This window comes from Passer domesticus, chromosome 6 (assembly GCF_036417665.1).
Source record: "Passer domesticus isolate bPasDom1 chromosome 6, bPasDom1.hap1, whole genome shotgun sequence".
In the NCBI taxonomy this organism is placed as follows: Eukaryota; Metazoa; Chordata; class Aves; order Passeriformes; family Passeridae; genus Passer; species Passer domesticus.
The window spans coordinates 57013644-57034821 of NC_087479.1; the positions used below are offsets into that span (position 1 = coordinate 57013644).

General features: G+C 43.1%; 1 protein-coding gene across 5 annotated transcripts in view; it reads left to right on the top strand.

The window, feature by feature from the left end:
• The window catches only part of MPPED2 (metallophosphoesterase domain containing 2), a 113658-nt gene extending 94804 nt beyond the window's left edge, over positions 1 to 18854 (top strand). For all 5 annotated transcript variants that reach the window (XM_064426028.1, XM_064426031.1, XM_064426030.1 and 2 more), the window contains exons 5-7: positions 11147 to 11262; positions 13829 to 13942; positions 17408 to 18854. In XM_064426028.1, coding sequence (XP_064282098.1) covers positions 11147 to 11262; positions 13829 to 13942; positions 17408 to 17526 — 349 coding nt within the window. In that variant the 3' untranslated portion in view covers positions 17527 to 18854. The remainder of the gene's footprint in view (positions 1 to 11146; positions 11263 to 13828; positions 13943 to 17407) is intronic.
• Positions 18855 to 21178: the final 2324 nt, after the last annotated feature.

The following is a 21178-nucleotide window of genomic DNA, read 5'->3' on the forward strand; positions in this document are numbered from 1 at the left end:
AGCTGAGGCATCACTTCCAATGAGGTTTGTGGGAGATGTGCATTACTACAGGCTGAAGGAGAGTTAATTTGACTCTTCTGGTGAAAAAAAATAACAGTAATAGAATAATGTTTCTGATAATGCCCATGGCAGAGAACTGGAGCTAGAAAGGTTTGAAGTTCCCTTCCAGCCCAAAGAACTCTGTGGATTGTAGCACCAGGAGCAGCATAACTTGCCCACTGCCTGGTGCCTCTGGCTGGAGCTGCTGCTTTGTGCAGCAGTTTCATCAGCCTTGGGAACCACATTGCAATCCTCTAGGAGGGACCTCTAACAAAATCTGGAATTTTGGCTGCTGGTCACTGAGAAAGGCCTCTTTCCTGCATCCTTGTTCTGCTGTTTGCTTCCACTTAATTATTTTCCACTAACACTCTTGAGAGGAGTTAGGTGTGGCCTCAGAGAGATGTGGGGGTCACATCTTCTCTCCCTCAAGGTGAGAACTGGATGGAACACAAATAATATTTTGTTGATCAAGTAACTGACACAGATGCAGAAGTTCTGCTGTGTTGGTTTCTCATTATTCTATTATTAGAAATATGATTCTATTATTGTTAGTTTTTTCACCAGCAGAGTCAAATCCCCATCTCCCACAAACCTCATTGGAAGGGCAACACCAAGGTGGAGCACCTTAAGATGAAATGCTGTGTAAATGACGCAGTTGTCACCAGAGTTCCTTGTTTAATCTTGAAGGCAACAAAAAGGAGTGACCCACTGCTTAAAGAGATCCTTTTCAATTAAAATAATGCTCTGTTTGCCTCTGGGATGCTGAATGCTCTCTCCAGTCTTTTCAGCTGCTTTTCCTTTATGACCCTTATGTTTTTCCCTCCATCTCCCCTGTCATATCTTCCCCTTTGTGTTCATCTGTTGATCAAGTAACTGCATTACTTTAATTGATTTGCTGAATTGGCTCATGCATAAGACAGCTCCTCCAGGTAATAACCTGAAAATGTTTGCTCACATTGCTGTGGCCATGCTTGAGTGCTGCAGCACTTGGGGCTCTCATTGGTTTGGGAGTGCACTGAGCCATTTCTGCAAGCTGCTTTTCAGTTTCCCTGATACGGGCAGAGCAGCAGGGAATGAATATTTATTTATATGATACATGTATATAAATATATGCACGCACAAGTGCACAGGTGTGCATCAGGTACACATCAGGAGTGGGATTTTCTGTTTGTGTGGACTTTGCTTGCAGCCTCTCCTGAGGCTTCCTGGGCTGAGAAGGAGGTGTGATGTGCATTTTGAGATCTGTGTTTGTTTGTTTGTTTGTTTGAAAAGGAAGTTTTGTTGTTTTTACAGAGGAAGTTTGTTGGTAGACAGAATTTGGCAGATAAGGTAGCAGTGGTTTTTGGTGAAGACTGGACAAGAGCTTTAACTTTCCTTTCCTGCAGACTCCAAGGCTGGATCACTTTTTTCAGCAAAGGTGGAATTTCGAGTGCACCAAATGTTAAATTTCTGCATGAAGCGAGGTCTGTAATAAATGAAGAAAATGAACCAAATCTGCATAACTTTCACATAAATTACACTTCCTAAAACTTATAACTGAACAGTAAACCAGTAAATGATGGCTTAGGACCAAGCCATGGTATTTTATATTGTACCTAAGTGCCAGCTAAGCATGTATTGTGACTCTGGGAACTCAGTTTTCGTCTGGTCACTGAGGATAAGAGACTTTACATCCAGAATAAGCTGGAACGGAAGGTAGCACAGACCTCAGACAAACAAGAAATGCTGGGAGTATCCTGTGACCTAATTATAACTAACTGTTTCCATTCTTTTCTGTAAACATTTAGAAGATTACGTTACAAGTTCCTACAATTAAATATTGTGGGCTGTGTGTGTGTGGAGGACTTAATGCATGTGAGCCTTGTTTGGTTTTCCTAGCAGGCATTCTGGAAAGTTTCAGTTTCTTATTGAGGAATGCTGGCCAGCATTTAGAGCAAAACATAAGTAAAAATAGTGGTGGTATTTATAGATAAACAGTACCATCTGGCAAAAAGCAATCTCAGTGTCTTATTTTAAGTCATCAGAGTAGCTAAGAATAATTGAGTTATTGGTAAAGACTAATGGTGAAAACCATGGAGGGCAGATTTCTGTGTCTGCTGTCTGATTGACTTAATGCAAGTTATATATTCTGGCAGATTTATGCTTGGGTTAGCCAGCCTTGTTCTGCACCTCTGTGAACAGTGCTCTGTCTAGACTGTTCTGAGCCTGAATTATTTACTGCTTCTAAAGCACCTGAAAGAGTTTTGAGAGCCTTCAGCTTCCTGTGATTGTGATGTAGGTTTGTCCTTATGGTGTTCCTTTGGGTTGGTTTTGGTTCATGTATTTTTCAGAAACACTAAACTGGTTTGATAACTCTGGGAATCAGAATGGGAAAAGCATGGGCAGCTGAGCCATGCAGACCCAAACCTTTGTCTTTGTGATGTTATGTGGTAGAGCTCCTCAGTATAACAAAGACACACCTTTCCTGCAGGTGTCATTAAGTGTTGTGTACATTAGGAGCAGCACAGGCTGGAGATATAAACATATAAAAAGGTGCTGAAGCACTACATAAAAATATGTGTCTGGAGTTTGCCTGGTCTGTGGCATTAATTAATGAACAAGCTGTCACATCTGCTGACCCTCAGAGCCTTTTGCAGGAACTACAGAGAGTTTATGAATGCTAAAGAATTCTGTTTTAAGGAGCATTCCAAATAATTAAATATCTAGAGGCTGTTTCTTAGGAGCAAGAACCAATTTCACTAATAGGGCAGGTTGACAGAACTACTTTGGAGTGTTTTATTTGTTACACTAACTTACATCTGGCAACATTTCTTTCATAATTCACTGAAATGTAGCTTATTTGTTTTAAAGGCCAACATTCTGTTAATATTTTCCAAATGCTGCTTTTACAAATACATAAAATATTCAACTACTGGCTGTAATTAGACCTGTTCAGATTCTGCTGTTTTACATGTCAAGCACACAGACTGCCCCAGTGGGTTGAAGGCATGCACTATTAAGTGTGTGCTGGGGGAGAGCTCTTTACTTTTTTTTTTTTTTGCTCTACTTTAATGTGTGTTGTCATCACAGAAGCAGGATTGCTAGTAAAAGCCTCTCCCAGACTGACCTGAGGTGGAAGCTCTGTCAATTTACATTTCCTGCACAGATAATAAGAGGAATGTAGGAAATTAATTTAAGATGTAGTACAATAGCATGTTATGATCACGCTTACTCTGAGAAATCAAGCATCCAAGCATCATTCTTAAACATGCACAGTTGTTGAGCAAAATTGAATCAAAATTTTAGACAGCTGTTGTGGTTTTTTCTTTCCTTTTGTTTCCTCTTTCCCTTGGTATGTCCCTGGGAACAGACATTTCATTTATGTTGTGGTGAGCTTCAGGACCAGAGAGCTCCTTCCTTCAGACAGATATTTTAAGGTTCTCTGAATGAATTTGAGCATTTTGCTGTAAGAACTTGAGTCATTTAAGTTCTTTTCAGTGCTGCAGCATCCTTGGATGCTTCAGGGGTGCAGGTGCCCTGCACTGGGATGCAGTGTGGGATTGAAGGAGTAAAAGGGCTCGCTCCAGAATGAGAAGCAGTTCTAAAAGCCAGTGCAGGGTGTACTCTGTAGGTCTGAGCTGCTGGCACAGTGCAGCACCACTGCTGTGTGGGGAAACACAATGTGCTTTAATGTCTGGATCCATTTGAGCTTGGTCCTAGCTTAAACCAGGTCTATCCTTCCAGCCAGCCCCAGCTGTACACAGAATATGTAAGGTCTGCTACTTGCTTCTATTCGTAGGCCTTTGTAACTCTGTGCCTTTTAAAAGTAGAATGAAATTAGCCCTTGAGTCAGGTTTGAATGATTTTCAATTTTTTGGGATATTAAAATATCTCCCAGATCTCATTAAGTAAAGCCCTAAATAAAATAATTGCAATACAGTTAGGGATTGGGAAGCCCCAGAAGGTTTGGAGGAAATTTCCTCTTTGATGAGCAGTTTGGCTACTTAAACAAAGGTTGCCTGGATCATAAACTTGAGAAATTCACCTACTCCCTTCCTCTCCTTTCCAGTATCCACTGGCTTCCTGGTGGTGTCCACTGCTCTGCTTCATTGTGTTCTTCACTGCTGTGCTCTGTGTCCTGCTGTCCTCAGTGTCTGTGACATTACTGGGGTTCCAACCTCCTGCCTGCCTGCTCCTTTGCTCTCAAGTCTCTTAAACCCTGGTGTATTTTAATTTGTTTCTTAACTCTTTTTTTTTCTTTTTTTTTTTTTTTTTTTTCTGTTTACTAAAACACATCTTCCCCACAGATGAGTTTTCATAAAAACTGTCTGTGGTGTTCTGGTATTGTTGACACAAAACATGTGAACTGAATGGACAGTCCTTGGCAAAAAGGATCACCAAGCATTGCAGGCATGGGGTAGGAGATGTCAGTGGCTGGTCTGGACCATCAGAGAGGAGAAAGAAGTGAAAGGTGTCCACAGAGGTAGTAGATTTGGCTGTAGATTTGGGGACCAGAGCTCAGTTACCTGTCAGTCACAGCTGGAGCAGCCTGGAGGCAGAGATGTGCAGACACTGAGAGAGGGAAGGTGCAGGAGGGGGGTCTTTCCCTGTTCTATTTTGCAGCTGTATGGATGGCTAAAGCTGCACTTGCTGCTGTCCTGTTCCTGTTTTATGTGATAATCTGGTCCAGATCAGCACATTCATGGAACAAGATGCATGGCAGCAGAAAGGGTCCTGGATTTTTCACAGCTCTCACAGATCCAGGCCTGAATCTGTATCTGACAGGAGTTTAAAACCTGCACTGGCCAGTTTGTACAGTCAGAAATTGAGAATGGCTTGGTGCAAGGAGTATGCCAGGTCATGCTGGCTGCTGAGGGGATCCTGCAGCTTCTCATTGTGAAGGACTGCTCCCCAGGGAAAAGGCACTGCAGGGCTCCTTCCCTCCAAAGTCAGTGCAGGATGGGGGGTCCTGCTTCTCAAATGCTTTGTCATTTAGGTAACCAGCACTCAGAGGTTAGAGACTGTAAGTCAAAAGAGAGAGAGAAAAACCTGCACAATAAAACCAGTCAAAACAACCAGCAGGTTGTGGAGGTTTCAGGTTTTTCTGACCTTGTGAAAATAGCTGAACTCTGTTTTAGAGACTTCCTGAGTGCTGTGCAGGCTGGTAATAAGGAGGTACATGGCTAACATAATTGCAGCACTGATAATTCACTTCTGTGAGAGCTTCAGCTGTTTAAAGATGCAGGGTAAGCAAAACCCCAAGGAACCAGTGCTCTTTTCTGTTCCGTGTTGTTATTGTCACTTTCTAAAGGAGACACTGAGGCACAGCAGGTGAGTGCTGCTGGAAATGGAATTCAGCTGGAGCCCCCAGGCTGTGCCTCTCACCCATGTCACAGCACTGCACATAATGAGCACATTTAGGAAACTATTTAGCCTTTACCATTTCCTGATGGTTGCTACATTACGAAAAAGCATTGGAATCTTCACTTTAAAAAGAAGCTTTGCCCAAAAAAGTACTTTTGTGGCACTGAAGGCAAGTTTCAGTGGCTTTACAGAAGCTGCTGTAAAATGTGCTTCCTCAGTGTGATGCCTTGTGCAGGCTGCCCTAGAGCAGAGGCTGGACAGAGTTAAAGAATAAAGCAAGGATTCATTCCAAGGATCTCCTCCATGGATGCACCTTGGGCAGCACCAGAGCCCAGCCAGGGCTGCACCCAAGATGAACCCAAATGGCCCCAAAATGCACGAGCGCTGCCGGGGTCTCTCCCTGGGATCAGCTCTGCTCCATGTGCACATTGCAGTTCAGTGTCCAGTTCCAGCTGCAGCCCCTGCAGTCCCATCCTGCTTGTTTTTCTCTCTGCAGCCCACGGGGTTTGTGCTCTTGGGCTGAGATTGGGATCATTTGTCCTTGGTGCCCAGCTGGAGCAGGAATTGTTTTGTCTCCCTGCTCTGTGCACAGAGCTCACCATGCCCTCATGTGAAGCCCAGACCCACACACTAAAGCAGCACAGAATCTGAAAAATACAAAAGGTAAAACCTGAGACTTCCAAGGCATCATGCACGTGCCCTGCTCTGTTTTGTCTGGATGATGCTCCAGGCTCTCCCCTCCTGCCCATGTCCCTGTCCCTGTGTGTGTGCCCTCAGGCCATGAGGGCATTGAAAGCTTCTTCTCCTTCTTCTCCTTCTTCTCCTTCTTCTCCTTCTTCTCCTTCTTCTCCTTCTCCTCCTTCTCCTCCTTCTCCTCCTTCTTCTCCTTCTCCTCCTTCTTCTTCTTCTCCTTCTCCTCCTCTTCCTCCTCTTCCTCCAGCGTTGGCCCAGGAGTGGATTGGCAGCTTTGGGGATGCATCTGTAGGGTGGTCCCACATGGAATCAAGTCCAGGGCTGCACATCCATGGCCTGTCCCACCAGTTCTGTTCTGCTGCTGGAGCTGCCTCCTCCCTTGTGAGCCAGGGCTGTGTGCTCCCTTTGAATGCTGATAAAAATAGAGAGCATTTTGTTATTGTTGTTGGTGGTGTGGAAGTGCCTCCCACTGGGATGCCTTTTAGATGCTCCCCTGGCTGTTATCCTGTGCAAGGAGGCAGACTGAGATTTGTGCCTCCTGTGCACTTTACTCATTGGATTAAATATAAAATTGAAGCTTTCCTAAAAGACTGGGTAGCCTTAAAAATGAATGAATACATGGGATTAAAGACCTATGAGATAATTCATTTTTCTAATCCTGTTTAGAAGTAACTATTGAAATAAATGGATTTACTGGTGGAGTTAAGAGGAAAATGTGAATCTAGAAGGTCTCACTGTACATTTACCTTTTGAGCTGTTGAACTCTGAGGATCAGGTAATTAAATTCATGAGTCAGAGAAGAGATGAAAGTAGGTTGTAGGAGTTACCACCCTTCAAAAGCATTAAAGATGCAGGAGGGGCTACATTTCTGTGCTACCTGGGTGAACTTGGCCCCTAGGTGAACTACCCCTTTCCTCATGTGGTGGTGTTGCTTCTGAGGTGAATGCACCGAGGAGCAGTTGTGATTTTTTTGTGTCATGAAGTGATGCTCCATGTGATTTTTTGTGTCATGAAGTGATACACCCGGTGATTTTTTGTGTCATGAAGTGATGCTCCATGGCTGTTCTTCTGTAGCAGGTTGGTTTGGGTTTGTTTTAGGTATTTTTTAATGTATCAGTAAAATAATAAAGCCGTCCAGTGCTTACCTGGGAGAAGGGAGATGAGATCACCTGCTGAAGCTGCAGCTCTCTGCTGCTAAAAGCAGATGGATTTGTGTGTCCTGTCCAGGGGTTCTCCCAGTGCACCTGGAGAAGGAGGATGAGTCTTGCTGGGGAGCTTAGCATCCCGTCCCTCCTGGCATGATGTCCAGCAGTGTCTGCATCTCTTGCAGCACGAGGTGTGAAGATAATTTGCAGCCTCCTCCTTTTGATTGCAGAAAACATAGCTTCCAAAAGGCCAGATGGAGGAAGGGGATCTGTGGGGATTCCTGTGCAGGAATGAGGAGCTGAGGAGAGCAGGGATGGGCCAGGTGTCTGCCTTCCATGAGGATATTCCCTGTGCCACATCTGGTGCCAGCACAGCTGCCCTCCCCAAACGGTGAGGAAGCTGTGCAGTCAGGGAGGGCTGGGCTGTCAGGGAGCAGGAATTCCCGTGGATTTGGAATTCCTGTGGGGTTTGATGGCACGTGGGGAGTGCTGTGAGGTGTGGTTCTGAGCACCACAGCCTTAATTAGGTTCCTCTGCACACAGGCTGTGAGGACGTGTTCTGCTCCATCAAACCTAAGATGACAAAATCGTTTGTAATCTCTCATTACCAGTCCCTCTGGGTTTTCCATCCACGCCTCCCTTGCGGCATCATTCAGCAGCCAATAACTTCCTGCTGCTGCCAGCTATACTTAAAAAATGAAGTTTTAGGAATTAGCTGAAATATTTAACTCCGAGATCCATAGGAAAAAGAACTAGGCCAGATCTGAAATATTGCTGCTAATGACTAAGTAGCCTTTATTAATTACTTGCACTTGTTTGTGGTTTGCCATGAGTGGGTATATGTGCTTTTACCCCTCTGATTCTGTCTCCCACTCCGTGGGAGGAAAGGAAAAGGGCTGTGGGGGGCTTGGTTGCCAGCTGGGGTTAAACCATGAGAGTGCAGCCCGAGTTCATCACCTACATTTCTTCCCAGACAGGAAGTGGTTTCTCACAGTGATTAATCAGCCTGAAAATACATTGCAGAAGGCACCTGACTCCTTGCACAGCTCTTCTAAGTTATTTAGACATTGAGAGTGACTCTATTTGACTCTTGTGTATGCAGAAAAAGTCACCAGCAGGAGTAAAATGTCCCTCTCTGATACACAGAGCAGGCTTTGTTTTTCCTGCAGGTGTTCAGAGTTTGCTGGGGTGCCCAGCCACTCACAGGGCTCGCAGCACACCCACCCCATCCCATCCTCACTGCAGCACAGCAAACATCAGCTCACCTTCCCTGTGATCCCACCCAAACCCACGCAGCTCTTGGGCTTCTTTGTGGTGTTCTGAGCACATGCTTGCCTTCCTTCCTCTCCAAAATAAGGACCCTCAGTTTGCCTGGCCAGCATGCAGGGCTGTCAGGAATTTTGCACTGTTTCATGTTTTAAATGCCTTAAGCCTAAATCTGTAATCCAGGTGTTCTTCATTCGTGCCTGCTCTTCTCTTTGATTTACCCCTTTTGTATAAAAATCTTCAGTATATTAAATAAGTACTTGACCATCTTTTTTTGTGCATAATGAGGGAGGTTTCTCAAAACTTTTCTTCCCATGTGGTGCCTGTTAGTCACAGCTAATTACAGAGGCTGGTGAATGAAGAATATATCTGAGGCTCAGGTTTCCCTCCTCCTCTTTCCACAGTGCTTCAGAAGAAAATAAAATAAAAATCCTGCAGACAAACCCAGGTTTTTTCTGTGGTCGTGGTCTCCGAAGAGCTCCAGAGAAATCACAGATGTGGTTTCATGTTTCAGCTTTAACTATGTTGTAATAACTACAGCCTTATCTGCAGGAGAAATGCAAGTGGGGAAAGAATCATTAATTGACAGTGAAAAGTTTGACCCCAGCTCTGTGTGTTTGTTTGTTTTAAGCAGCTGAATGTTTAGCCAAACGATATTTTAACTTCTGCCTGCAGCCCTGAAGGTTACAATAATCTCCATAGGTTAAAATCTAGAAATGTTAGAGGAAGGGGAACTTAGATAGGCGTTTCAGGAAAGCCAATCCTAGGAAAGCAGAAATTCTTGTGGTTTAGCTGAAGGCAAGACACAGCCTTCAGTTTTAATCCAGCTGCACACACACACCTCCTGCAGGGTGCACAGACCTTGCTTTAAACACAGGAGGGTTTTTAGGTGTTTTGGTGGGTGCAGAGCAAGGCAGCTGTGAGAGGTGAAGCCTCGTGGCTGAGCACACAGGAGCCCAGAGCTCACATCAGATGTTGGACTAACATCTAATTTTTTTTTCCTATCTTTTGTCAGTGTTCATTCAGGAAGCCTGCTAGCTTGAATGAGTTCCTGTGTGTGTAGTGTGAGCATTATCCAGCAGGACTACACGGGATATGTCTATTATTTGTCACAAAGGCACCAGTGACCTTCCTGCCCCTATATTAGCAGTGCCTGCTTCTTTTCCATACTGCCATTTGTCAGGAATGCAGATCATCCATAGAGCTGGGTGCAGTCCTCATTGGTCACATTGTTGTCTCAGCAGAACAAAATGTTTCATTATATAAAAATAAAAATTAGAGACATCATCTCAGTAGGGCATTCCCACTCAAACACATGTTTGAGGCTGGAAAAATGAATAATTTAGTGGATAGAGGCGGCAGATTACATAATGAAATTACACAGGACTTGAATGACCTCTGGTGTAACAGGTACAGTTTTTTTCAAGGTTGGTTTGTGGTTGTTCTTTGCCCTCAGTTTTTGTTTTCTGTTTTTAGAACTGCAGCACACAGAAGACTCCAGGAGTAGCCTGAACTTTCAGAAAGATGGGCTGGGACAGGAGAATCCTGCCTAGAACTTTCAGAAATATGACCAGGGCTAGGACAGGAGAATCCTGCCTAGAACTTTCAGAAATATGACCAGGGCTAGGACAGGAGAATCCTACCTAGAAAACAAAGTCCAAAACTGTTGCCTGAGCTCTAGGAAACACACACACACATGGATGCAAACTCTTAAAATTAGTACAGTACTAAGACCTGTGTGAAAGGTTATTGGTAACAAATCTAAATAGTGCTGTATTTCATCAGAGCAATTGTTTTATGTACTTGTTTGAAAGGGAAAGGCTTTATTATGATATAGCTGTATCAAAATTGTGTGTTGAAAAAGTTATATGTTAAAAAGGTACTGGAAAATGTGATTTTCATTGCTACATGCTTGGGTTGGTGGATAAACCAGTGTCTCAGAACAACTCTGTGCTCTGCTGGAGAGCACTGAGGGTGTCAGTTTTCCTTGAGAAATACTAAATGAATTTTAAATTATAAGATCCTTTTAAAATGTCACTGTAAGGCTAAACATTGTATGAATGTTTATTTCTTTTATTATTTTTATTATGTTTTCTTTCTTTCATTATTTTTGTTATGTTGTTCCTGTATCTGTAGGAGGCTCAGGGGTTCAAACCCCAGTTTTGTGACAGTGTTCTGGTTATAAAAGTGCTGAAAGGAGCAAGGTTGAGTTTAGTGAGATGCCACAGTGGCACAGATGGTGCTGCCCCATCGAGCCTCTTGTTGAACTGGTACTGCTGCCCTGTGCTGGGAGAAATTGATTTTTGCCTCAAAAAAAAAAAAGAAAAGTTTGGTTTGTTTTGGTAGTTAGCATAGGGAAGGAGTTTGAAGATTCCCAAACTGTGACAAAAACCTCGGAGTTTAGACTTTGCTATTTTAGTGTTTTTCCCTTTCTCTCTAGTGAGTAAATGCCCCCAGGGCTGAATGCACTCAAAGTACAAAAACAGCATCAGACATTAATCTAAATTCAAATGTATATTTTAACATATGTATGTATTTAAATCAGTGTGTGTTAGAGGCATCCCGAAGAACAGAAACTGTTTTCATTCAGAAAAAATTTTGGAGAAGGGAAGAGATTTTTGTATTTTACACTGACGCAGTTTGTCTTATTTTCCCCAAAGGACACCGTGGTTTAATGGATGGGGCTTTAATCTACCCAGAGGTCAGTCTTTGCTAGACAAGTGGAACCTTATTCCTGAGGGAATTGATATACTAATGACACATGGACCTCCCCTTGGTAAGTGAAACAAAAGTTCTGTGTGATTCTTTGCGTGAGAATTTTGCTTTCAAAGTGAGCAAAGTTGATAATGCTGTAAGATATACTGTAATTGCTCACAGAGTAAAAACTGTGGATTGAAAAACTTTCTGAAGGAAGTGGAAAATGATGATTAGGCTTAGCTGATCTGTTGAGTTTCCATAAAAAACTTGATTTTTTAAATTAAATTCAAGCTAGGGAAGATCAAATATCTGACACCATAACCATTATAGTTTGACATTTTATTTAAGAACAGTATTCATCTGACAACCAGTTTTCAATCCCATATGACTTTTTAGAGATTGACTAAAACTTTTGAAACCTTTTCTCACTACAGTGTCATGTCATGTTAAGGTTTGAGAGTAGCAGTCAAGAGTCTGGAACTATGAAGTCACATATTCTCCTTGGTAATGCCCTTGTAAACTTAGAATATGTAAGAATAGTTTTAAAGGTATTAATTGGCTTATTAACAATCTGTGAAGGAATAAGATTATCTTCTTAGATAATTGTTCCTAACTTGATCTAATGACAGGTGAGCACCAGCCTATGAATGCATAATTTGTTTCTTCATTAGGTAGCTAAAGTTTCTCATTTAGTTGAGTTTTGCTTGTCTTGTCAGTGTCAGTCATTCGCTGATCTCAGTTTTAAGATTTAAACTAAGCTCTGCTAGTCCCAGAAGGACCCCAGGACACTCATCCAGCAGAGGCAGGAGTGCTCAGTTTTGGCATATCTGAAGTCCTTAAAGCCCTCTCTGAACCCCTTTGGGAAGTGCCACTATCCTGTCTCCATCCCACGAGGCAGAATAATGAAATTTTATTGCCTTTCCTCCAGACACACGTGGCAGGCTTCCTGGGACTGTGGTTTAATTCTCTCAGCTGGGTTTACAGCAGCTGAGCCTCTTACAAATGTCACTTATCAGCTTGAGGAAGTGGGGCAGTGTCTTCATTGCCCTTACTGTGAGAAGAGTGATTTTTGTCAGGGTTTTAGGATTTGTGTCAGGGTTTTAGGAAGTTCTTGCAACCCAAGGGGTCACACAATCACAGGAAGTGGCCAAATCGCAGTCACTTAGTACATTTGTGGTAGTGAATATGTAAAATCTTCTCAGAATTGCATGGGGCATTTTAATAAAACAAACCAGCATTTTACGTGCTTCCAGGCTGGCTCAGTGTTCTTTTAGAGCTTCTTGGTGACTGTGGAGTCAGGAATTATTGTGTGCTTATGTTTTTTACCACAATTAAGTTAAGAGTCAGCAATCCAAGCTAAGGGGGAAAAAAAAAAGTCCAGAAAGTTTTTGACCAGTGTACTTACTGCTCCTTTTATATTCTGGTTAGTTTTTAAATGCTACTTAGAGAATGTTGTAAGAAGAGCAGCAAATTCCCTTTAACCTTGCTGCTTCCCAGGGCCTTGAGCAGCACTCTCTTAATCACTTCATTCTCCCAAAGAAGCAAAAAAAAACCCCAAGTGTGTTTATAATGTTTCATGGGTGCTGTTTCAAATGGGTTGCTCATCCATCTGCTCTGAGCTGGGCTCATGCAGACATACTGTGATGCTGCAGACACTAATGAGTGCTGTCATTGAATAAGACTGCTTAAATTTTGTGTTTGAAGGAGATAATGAAGTTGAGTTTCAAAAGGTTGGCACTGTGTCTCAACTGCAGACACAGATTAGGTGTCAGTACTGTCCCTAAAATGAGGGGCTCTAGGTCTCAGCCTGCATGATAACATTGATAAAACACTGCTTTTTAATTAAGTGTTTACTTATTAATATTAAGTGAATATTAAGGGAGGTAGAGCTGTAACTGGACTCTCTGGTCACTCTAAAATTTAGGCAAGTTCATGTCCCAGCATGTTTTTGCTAAAGTCAGTAGCATGGTGCTACAGCTGGGCATGGCTCCTGATTTCCCTTTATTCCTCCTTGTTCCCTTGCCCTGCTGATCCTTCCCATGCCAGTCCAGGCTCCTGCAGGGATTGCTTTTTCATACATTTTTCTGTATTTTCCAGAAGACCAAGTGGCAGTGTGGTCACTTAGCACTGGCTTGTTGGGAGCTGTTTTGCAATTTTTGCGTGGTGATGAGAGCTCAGAAGTGACCTGATGCCTTCAGACCAGGTCCTCCAGAAGCTGTGGGAGTCTGTATTTTAAATCTTTGGGATTCAGTGGTGGCTCAGCTCATCTTCCTGAGCTGTTTCATTTCTGGAATAACCACAGAGCTGACTGCTGTAAGAGCCAGGGGAAAGGGAAGAAAAATCTGCAGCAGTGCCAGGAAAAATCTGCAGCAGTGCCCGGTCCCTGGGGTTTCAAGGTGGAAGAAACCTATAGTTCAAAAAAACAAATGACATCCAGGAAAAATATTAATGCAGATGGAGGGAGGAAATCTTAAGGAAGACAAAGTGAAACATTTCTTAAAAGCCATTGTGTGCTTTAATGGAGAGGTTATGACTGGAGATAATGGAATAAACCCTGTGTGAATTATGACTTCCTGAAAGACTAGGTGAAACCTCACCTGAATAGGGGAAATTAACAGTGCTGATTGCTTTTTTTTTGCCTTCAGGTTTTCGAGACTGGGTTCCCAAGGAGCTGCAGAGAGTGGGCTGTGTGGAGCTGCTGAACACAGTGCAGAGGAGAGTAAGGCCCAAACTGCACGTTTTTGGTGGGATTCATGAAGGTAAGGAGCAGAGCTGTTCCCTGCTTCACTCAGATTTCCAGAGGCACATTTTTTTTTGCAGTATTGCAGTGGATAATGGCAGATTGGATTAAAGCAGGGAGGGAATTCAGGGAAGTGATTGCCTGCGTGGCACTTTGTAAATTTATTCCAGAATTAAAGCAGACTGTTTCAGGAATGTGTGCTACATTTAGCCACCTACATCTTTCACTGTGCTGCAAAGGTTGTTCCATACAGGTTATTTGAAAGCAATTCAAGTTTTGACAAACTCGGTTAGAGAAACAGATGAGATTCCCCACACTTGCGAGCCAAAATGAAAATTATCCCCATTACTCCCAGCACAGGAGCTAAGAAAGATGCTAGAGAAAAAAAAGGAAATGTGGAGACAACCTGCTGCCTCTGCTCACCTCCCTCAGGGTATAAGGGGAAGCAGAAAGGAGGGCATCTCGAGCCAGGCATCAGTGTCATGTTTCAGAGGAGATATTCCCCCTCTGTGGTTGCCAGAACAGGCAGTGTGAGCACCGTGTCAGCTCCAGAAACAACCAGCTCAGTTTGTGGCAGTGGAAGAGAATGAGAGATTAAATACATTCTGGAGATGCTTAAATATTTAATGCAATTTTGTGGCTTTCCTGTGGCTGAGAGACCAACACTAGGAGTTCTGTCTGAGAGACAGTGCAACACTTCATGACCCCAGAACTCAAAATTACACATGAAATGTTTTACATTCTCCCCCTGGAGATTTCTCCATTGTCTCTAACTAGGTTCTCAGTAGGCCTAAAGATTTCCAGGACTTCATAAAAGCAAAATAAAAAGAAGACAGCTCTCTCCTCCAGTGATGTTGGTTTTTCTGAAGCCCTTGTGACTTCATACAATGATTTCCATGCCTGGCATCTGTAAATAAAGAGTTTATACTGGGAATACTGACATGACCCTCTGCATAGAGGCATAAATAACAGTCTTTTAAGGCACCCATTAAAAAGATTGGGTATTTTGTACAAATATTAGTCCTCACATATTAAAATGAATGGATGTGGCAAGACTCCCAGCTGAAATGTGTGAATTGTAAATTTGGGTGGTGAAACTTGCTTGGTTGTAACAGTGCTAAGGGTGGGAGAGGAGGGTGTCTGAATGTCCAGGACCATCATTATGAGAAAGCACCACATTTAAATCTCCTGGGAAAGGACAAATTAAAAGTGAGCATTCAAATAAATTCTTGTAAAAATACCAGCAAAAATGTAAAATAATTTCTAGTACTTACATAGAAGACACAAGAATGGTTTGTTTCAGTACAGGAAGAAATAGCAAAGTGTTAAGAGCCTTATCTCAGGGTGCAATTAATTTGTATCCAACCCCAGCTAAGATGAACATGCACCACCTTCCCTGGAACCAACAGAGGCCATACACAAATTTTGGTGATGCAGGTTTTTCCCCCTGGTTGATAAGCAAAACAACCACAAACAAGGTTTTTCCCACCATGAGAAGATCTAAATCAGAATTGCCAGTCTAAATAAATAAAGTGATACAGGTGGACAGTGCAGCAATTCTGAAGTGATGATTCTTTCTGATAGGCACTGTGGGTAGCTGTATTTATCTTAGCTTTCAGACAGCACTGATCTGGACTGTATCATAATGGTTTAAAAGATAAAACCTTTTTCCTCTGTGGGTTTGCAATGGGAAGCTTTCTTCCTCCATGAAACTCTGGGGGTTTTTTTCAATTTTTTTTTCTTTAAGTACATTTGAGCCAAATACTTCCTGGATGTTTTCAAGCTTCTTAGTTAGATTATTGTGGATGGCAGCTGAAAACACACAAGCTTTTATAAAATTCTTTTAAAATAGATATATAAATTAAATAATGGAGTCAAAGAATGGCTTGGATTGGAAGGGACTTTAAGGATATCTCATTCCAAGCCCTCTGCCATGGGCAGGGATGCTATCCCAGGTTGCTCTGAGCCCTGTCCAGCCTGGCTTTGAGCACTTCGGGGATGGGGCAGACACAGCTCCCCTGGGCAGCCTGAGCATGTGCATTTGTGTGTTTTTAACCTGCTGAGGAGTTCCTGAGGTCTCAGAAGCTGATGCCTCAGGTTTGGCTTTTCTACTTTTCACATTCTGTGCTGCTTTAGTGTGTGGGTCTGGGCTTCACATGAGGGCATGGTGAGCTCTGTGCACAGAGCAGGGAGACAAAACAATTCCTGCTCCAGCTGGGCACCAAGGACAAATGATCCAAATCTCAGCCCAAGAGCACAAACCCCGTGGGCTGCAGAGAGAAAAACAAGCAGGATGGGACTGCAGGGGCTGCAGCTGGAACTGGACACTGAACTGCAATGTGCACATGGAGCAAAGCTGAGCCCAGGGAGAGACCCCGGCAGCGCTCGTGCATTTTGGGGCCATTTGGGTTCATCTTGGGTGCAGCCCTGGCTGGGCTCTGGTGCTGCCCAAGGTGCATCCATGGAGGAGATCCTTGGAATGAATCCCTGCTTTATTCTGTAGCTCTGCCCAGCCTCTGCTCTGGGGCAGCACAAGGCATCAAGGCAGTGTGAGCAGCAGCTGGGCAGTGCTGGATGAGGAGCTGGGTGATAAGGGCCAGCACAGGGCAGGTGACAGAGTTCAGGTTGTTTGTTGGAGAGGAGGTATTGAAGCTAAACCAAAGTCACTTCAAAATCTTTTCTTCTGAATGGTCTTTTTCTTCTGACAGGCATGCACGCTATAACTCACTAATTAAGTAATTAGGAAAAGAACATGGATGTTCGTGTTTCTGCCATGCCTAGTCACAACAAAGGTTTTTCCAGGGGTGACAAAAAGTTTGTACATAAAGCAAAAACGCTCCTTCTTATCTCAAACACAGCCCACTGGATTTTTTTCAGTTTTGTCTTTGGGGCAGAGGCACCAGCAGGGCCTGGTGTCATTTTGAAGGGTTAGTTGGGTTTTATTGCACATCAGGGATGGCCCAGCAGTGCTGGGGTGCTCCGTGTGTCCCTGGCAGTGATGCCTTGTGCAGGCTGCCCTAGAGCAGAGGCTGGGCAGAGCTACAGAATAAAGCAGGGATTCATTCCAATAATCTCCTCCATGGATGCACCTTGGGCAGCACCAGAGCCCAGCCAGGGCTGCACCCAAGATGAACCCAAATGGTCCCAAAATGCACGAGCGCTGCCGGGGTCTCTCCCTGGGATCAGCTCTGCTCCATGTGCACATTGCAGTTCAGTGTCCAGTTCCAGCTGCAGCCCCTGCAGTCCCATCCTGCTTGTTTTTCTCTCTGCAGCCCACGGGGTTTGTGCTCTTGGGGCTGAGATTGGGATCATTTGTCCTTGGTGCCCAGCTGGAGCAGGAATTGTTTTGTCTCCCTGCTCTGTGCACAGAGCTCACCATGCCCTCATGTGAAGCCCAGACCCACACACTAAAGCAGCCCAGAATGTGAGAAATAGAAAAGCCAAACCTGAGGCATCACAGTGAGCATGCCCCTTGTCTCCACAGGTTATGGGATCATGACAGATGGCTACACCACCTACATCAACGCCTCCACGTGCACAGTCAGCTTCCAGCCCACCAACCCTCCCATCATCTTCGACCTTCCCACCCCTCAAGGATCCTGAAGCACTACTGGGGAAGGTCTATAAACTGCCATTTTCTAACTAAAAACTTACCTTCATGTTTATTTCAAAATAGGGGCTAGGGGGGGATTTTGGGGGAGCTGTGGGGGGTTTTTGTTTTGGGGTGGGGTTTGGGTTTTTTTGGTTTTTTGTTTTTGTGTTTTTTTTTTTTTTTATAATTTGTAAATTGCTGGTGCAAAAGAAACAAGAAGAGAAGTTTGAGGTTGTGCTTTTTGGAAATGCAGCATTCATTTTAAATTGATAAAGCATTGTGAATTTGTAAAATGAATTTTGTTTTCCAATAAATTTGCCATTGTAAATTGTTATAGTGTTCTCAAAAGGACAGCCAAGCTTTCTTTTAATAAGTGAGAGACCTTATTTTAATATTATATTATAAGCTAAAAAATAGGCAGCATTTAAATACACCCAAATTTGCACAACTTTTGTTATTGTCGGGGTTTTTTTAAGTGTCTTCTTTTCCCCTAGGTTTAAATGTTAGCTTTTTGTCTCAATTTATATCAATTTTTTTTAGCAGCACAAACAATGTTTTGGGGTCCATTTACCTCTTGACACGTGTGCATGTACTTTAACTTGTTTCTATTCATGGTAGAATGCAGCAAGGGGAGAAGAGGCTTCTCAGTTGTTTGTCTCTACCTGCTTTATAAAGACTGATCTTGATAGCCACAGCCTGTATGTGATATCTACCTTCTGTTGTTTCTTTTTTTAAATTATTTTAGCTTTAAAAGACTGGGGGTGAAACTGCAAAAAGCAGGTATTTCATGCAGTAAAAAAAAAAAAAAAAAAAGAAAAATTGTAAATGCGGACTCCTTTTAAATATGAATTTATATATATATGTATTTTTTGTGCATTATAACTAAGCTAGGATTTAATATTGCGAGTATAGCATCTGCAAAATTATGCTGTACAGCACATCTAAATTATGAAGGATGTGACACGTTTTTCCAAATGCTCAAGGCCTTCACTTCAAGAGCCCGAGTTGAATCTTTGTTGTAGTTCAGGCATGTATAGAGTCAAATGGATACAATCAAGCCTAAATAAAATAAGGCTTAGTTGTCCTTTATATTTAAATATTCTTCTTGTCTTTTTTATTTCCTTTTTCTTATTTTGCACTGTGTGTAAATGCAATCTCACTAGCACAAAATATTGTTGCAGATAGTTATTTCTGTTCCACCACTGTAAATGCTATTGAGCTTCGTTCTGTTTTATGTTACCTTGTTAATGGAATTTAGAAAAGCAGTTGTTTCTTTAAATTTATTGTGATATTATATCTAGCGGCCTTTATATGCAAATAAAATTGCAAGATTTTTAAATACGTGGTTCAAGGGAATTCTGTGTTTTTTTGGTGGCATGAACAACTTGGGGAGCGATGATAAAGGTAAGTCAGAAGTTTTCTCTTTCTCAAATACATTTATATTGCAGCCCATTCATCAGATGTCATCTGGGTCAGTGGAGCACTCAGAGTTCCCTTCTGCTTCTGTGCCATCCATCTCTCATTCCTTTCAGGCAGAAGGGATTTTCTCTTTAGGTGTTGTAGGTCACTGTGACCAAATTTAAGCCTTGTGGGATCCTCTTCCAAATGACACAAGGAAGAATTGACCAGTCAGGAGCCTTTTTGCTGCCTCACTTGGTCATTAGCACCGAGCTGCAGGTGTCTCATGCTCACCCACTCTGGGTTACAAAATGAACAGTCAGTAGGTTAAAACATGAACATTCAGTAAGTGAAATAGATCACTTTTCATGTGGATCTCCTGTCAGTTTTGTGGCTGCAGCAGGAGCCAGCACTGGCACAGGGCAGGGGGGTTCAGTGCACGCCAGTGGGATGACAAACACTGCAGCACCTGCTGGTGCTGCTGCATACAGTTATATAGATAATAACAGGCTTCTTCCAAACCAGGAGATATGGCTGCAAAAGTCTGCTTTCAGACATGAGAAAATAAGGCACACTTTGCATGAATCTGCATCCTCAGTTACAACACCTGGAGAGAGTCAGACCATCCCCATTTATCTTAACAGGTTGGTAACTTTTGACATTATTTTAATACAAAGGTTAGAAAAAAAATTGATAGACAAACAAAATAGTTGAACAAATCCAAGGCTCTTACAGCAGAGTACTGTGCATTTTGATGCAACATGCATGACACAGATCTTGGCCAAAATCTTCACATTTATAAGGCTGCTATAGTAAAGTCCTTGCTGGGGAAGAAGCTGCTGTATCTCTTAAATTTAGTTCTTGTTCTGTATGTGGAATTCCTTGTGAGGTTTCCTTATGAAATAGACAGGTACCTTCACTCCTTAATGATATCTGCCTTACTTTGCTTGCAGTGCTGCTTACTTTATCAAGTGAGCCAGAGGAAGAAAGGTCACCAAATATTAGTTCTTACTTCTGGATGTAGATGCAGGGTCTGTCTTGTGGGGCTTTTTTCAGCTAGCAGTGTGAACACAAGGAAATTGGTTTTGACAACCACAGCTGTCTGCTGGCAAAGAGCTTTTGAGATGGCTGTCCTTGGAAGGAAAGCAATTCTTGGAGCACACAGAAATTGTGTGTGTAGCACACTTTGGATTATTGTGTTTCACTGATCTCTTGCTTGTTGTCCCTGAATAAGGAGGAAATCCCACAGCCTCAGATGTTCTGTAGTGCCATGAATTTTCAGGTGAGCAGAGAATAGCCACTGTATCTGTGTTGTTCTCCAGCCTTCTGGAGAGCCTGGCACCTCTTCATTAGCAGCAGCAGGAGGTCCATGGCACCAGGCTGTCATGTCTCTGCCTCTTAATAGAAACTGGGTTATTGCAAAAGCAGAAATCCCAAGCCAACAGCTTTGTTTCCAGGATTTGAGCAGACTTCTGGCAGCAAGAGGAGTGGATGGCAGTGGAAGTTCATCCAGGACTCTGCTTTGGGTAAGACTGGTAAAGATTCTGTGAAGAAGCAAATCTGTAGCATCCTCTGGGATTACCTCTGAGCTGGTACCTCTAGCCATGGATGCCCCAAAGGTGTGAGTCTTGGTTTCAGATCTTTGCCACATGGTTTTTGGCTCTGTGGTGCAGGAGGTGTGTTTCTGCACTGGGATACAGGGGCCTGGATTTGTCACAGCAGGCTACGGCTTCCTCCTGCCATTTGGATCCATCAAGGACAGGATGCATGATGACTGCTGTGTCATCAGTTGGTGCTGGAGCTAAATGCAGCTGGTAATTTACAGAGGTAAGTCTTCAGGGGTGCTCTCTAACCCTGGGTTTTCTCCTGGTATTTTTTCTCTCAGGCTCTGTCAGCTTCACCTTGCTGGTGATTCAGCACTGAGCTTGTTCTCCTCCATGCCAGGGTATTTTAAATTTTACTCCCTCAGTTCTCTTTTGTCCTTTCAGGAATTGATCTAGTTTTCCTCTTCTGGGGAACCTCTCATTTTGGCTAGCAGCAATTACAAAAAAGGCCAGGGAAAAAAAATCACTTTGGCTTTTTTTCTTCTTGTGCTCCTTGGAGATTTTGAAATGTTTAGGTGTGTGCTGTCACAGGCAGGTAATTTTCCTTTGCTGGGTGTCAGCCATATCTGACAGGGTGCCTGGGACACCGTATGGTTTGTAGAAGTTTGGTTTCACAGGGAGGCACAAGTGTGTGATGAATCTGCTTCTTTTCAAGGATCTT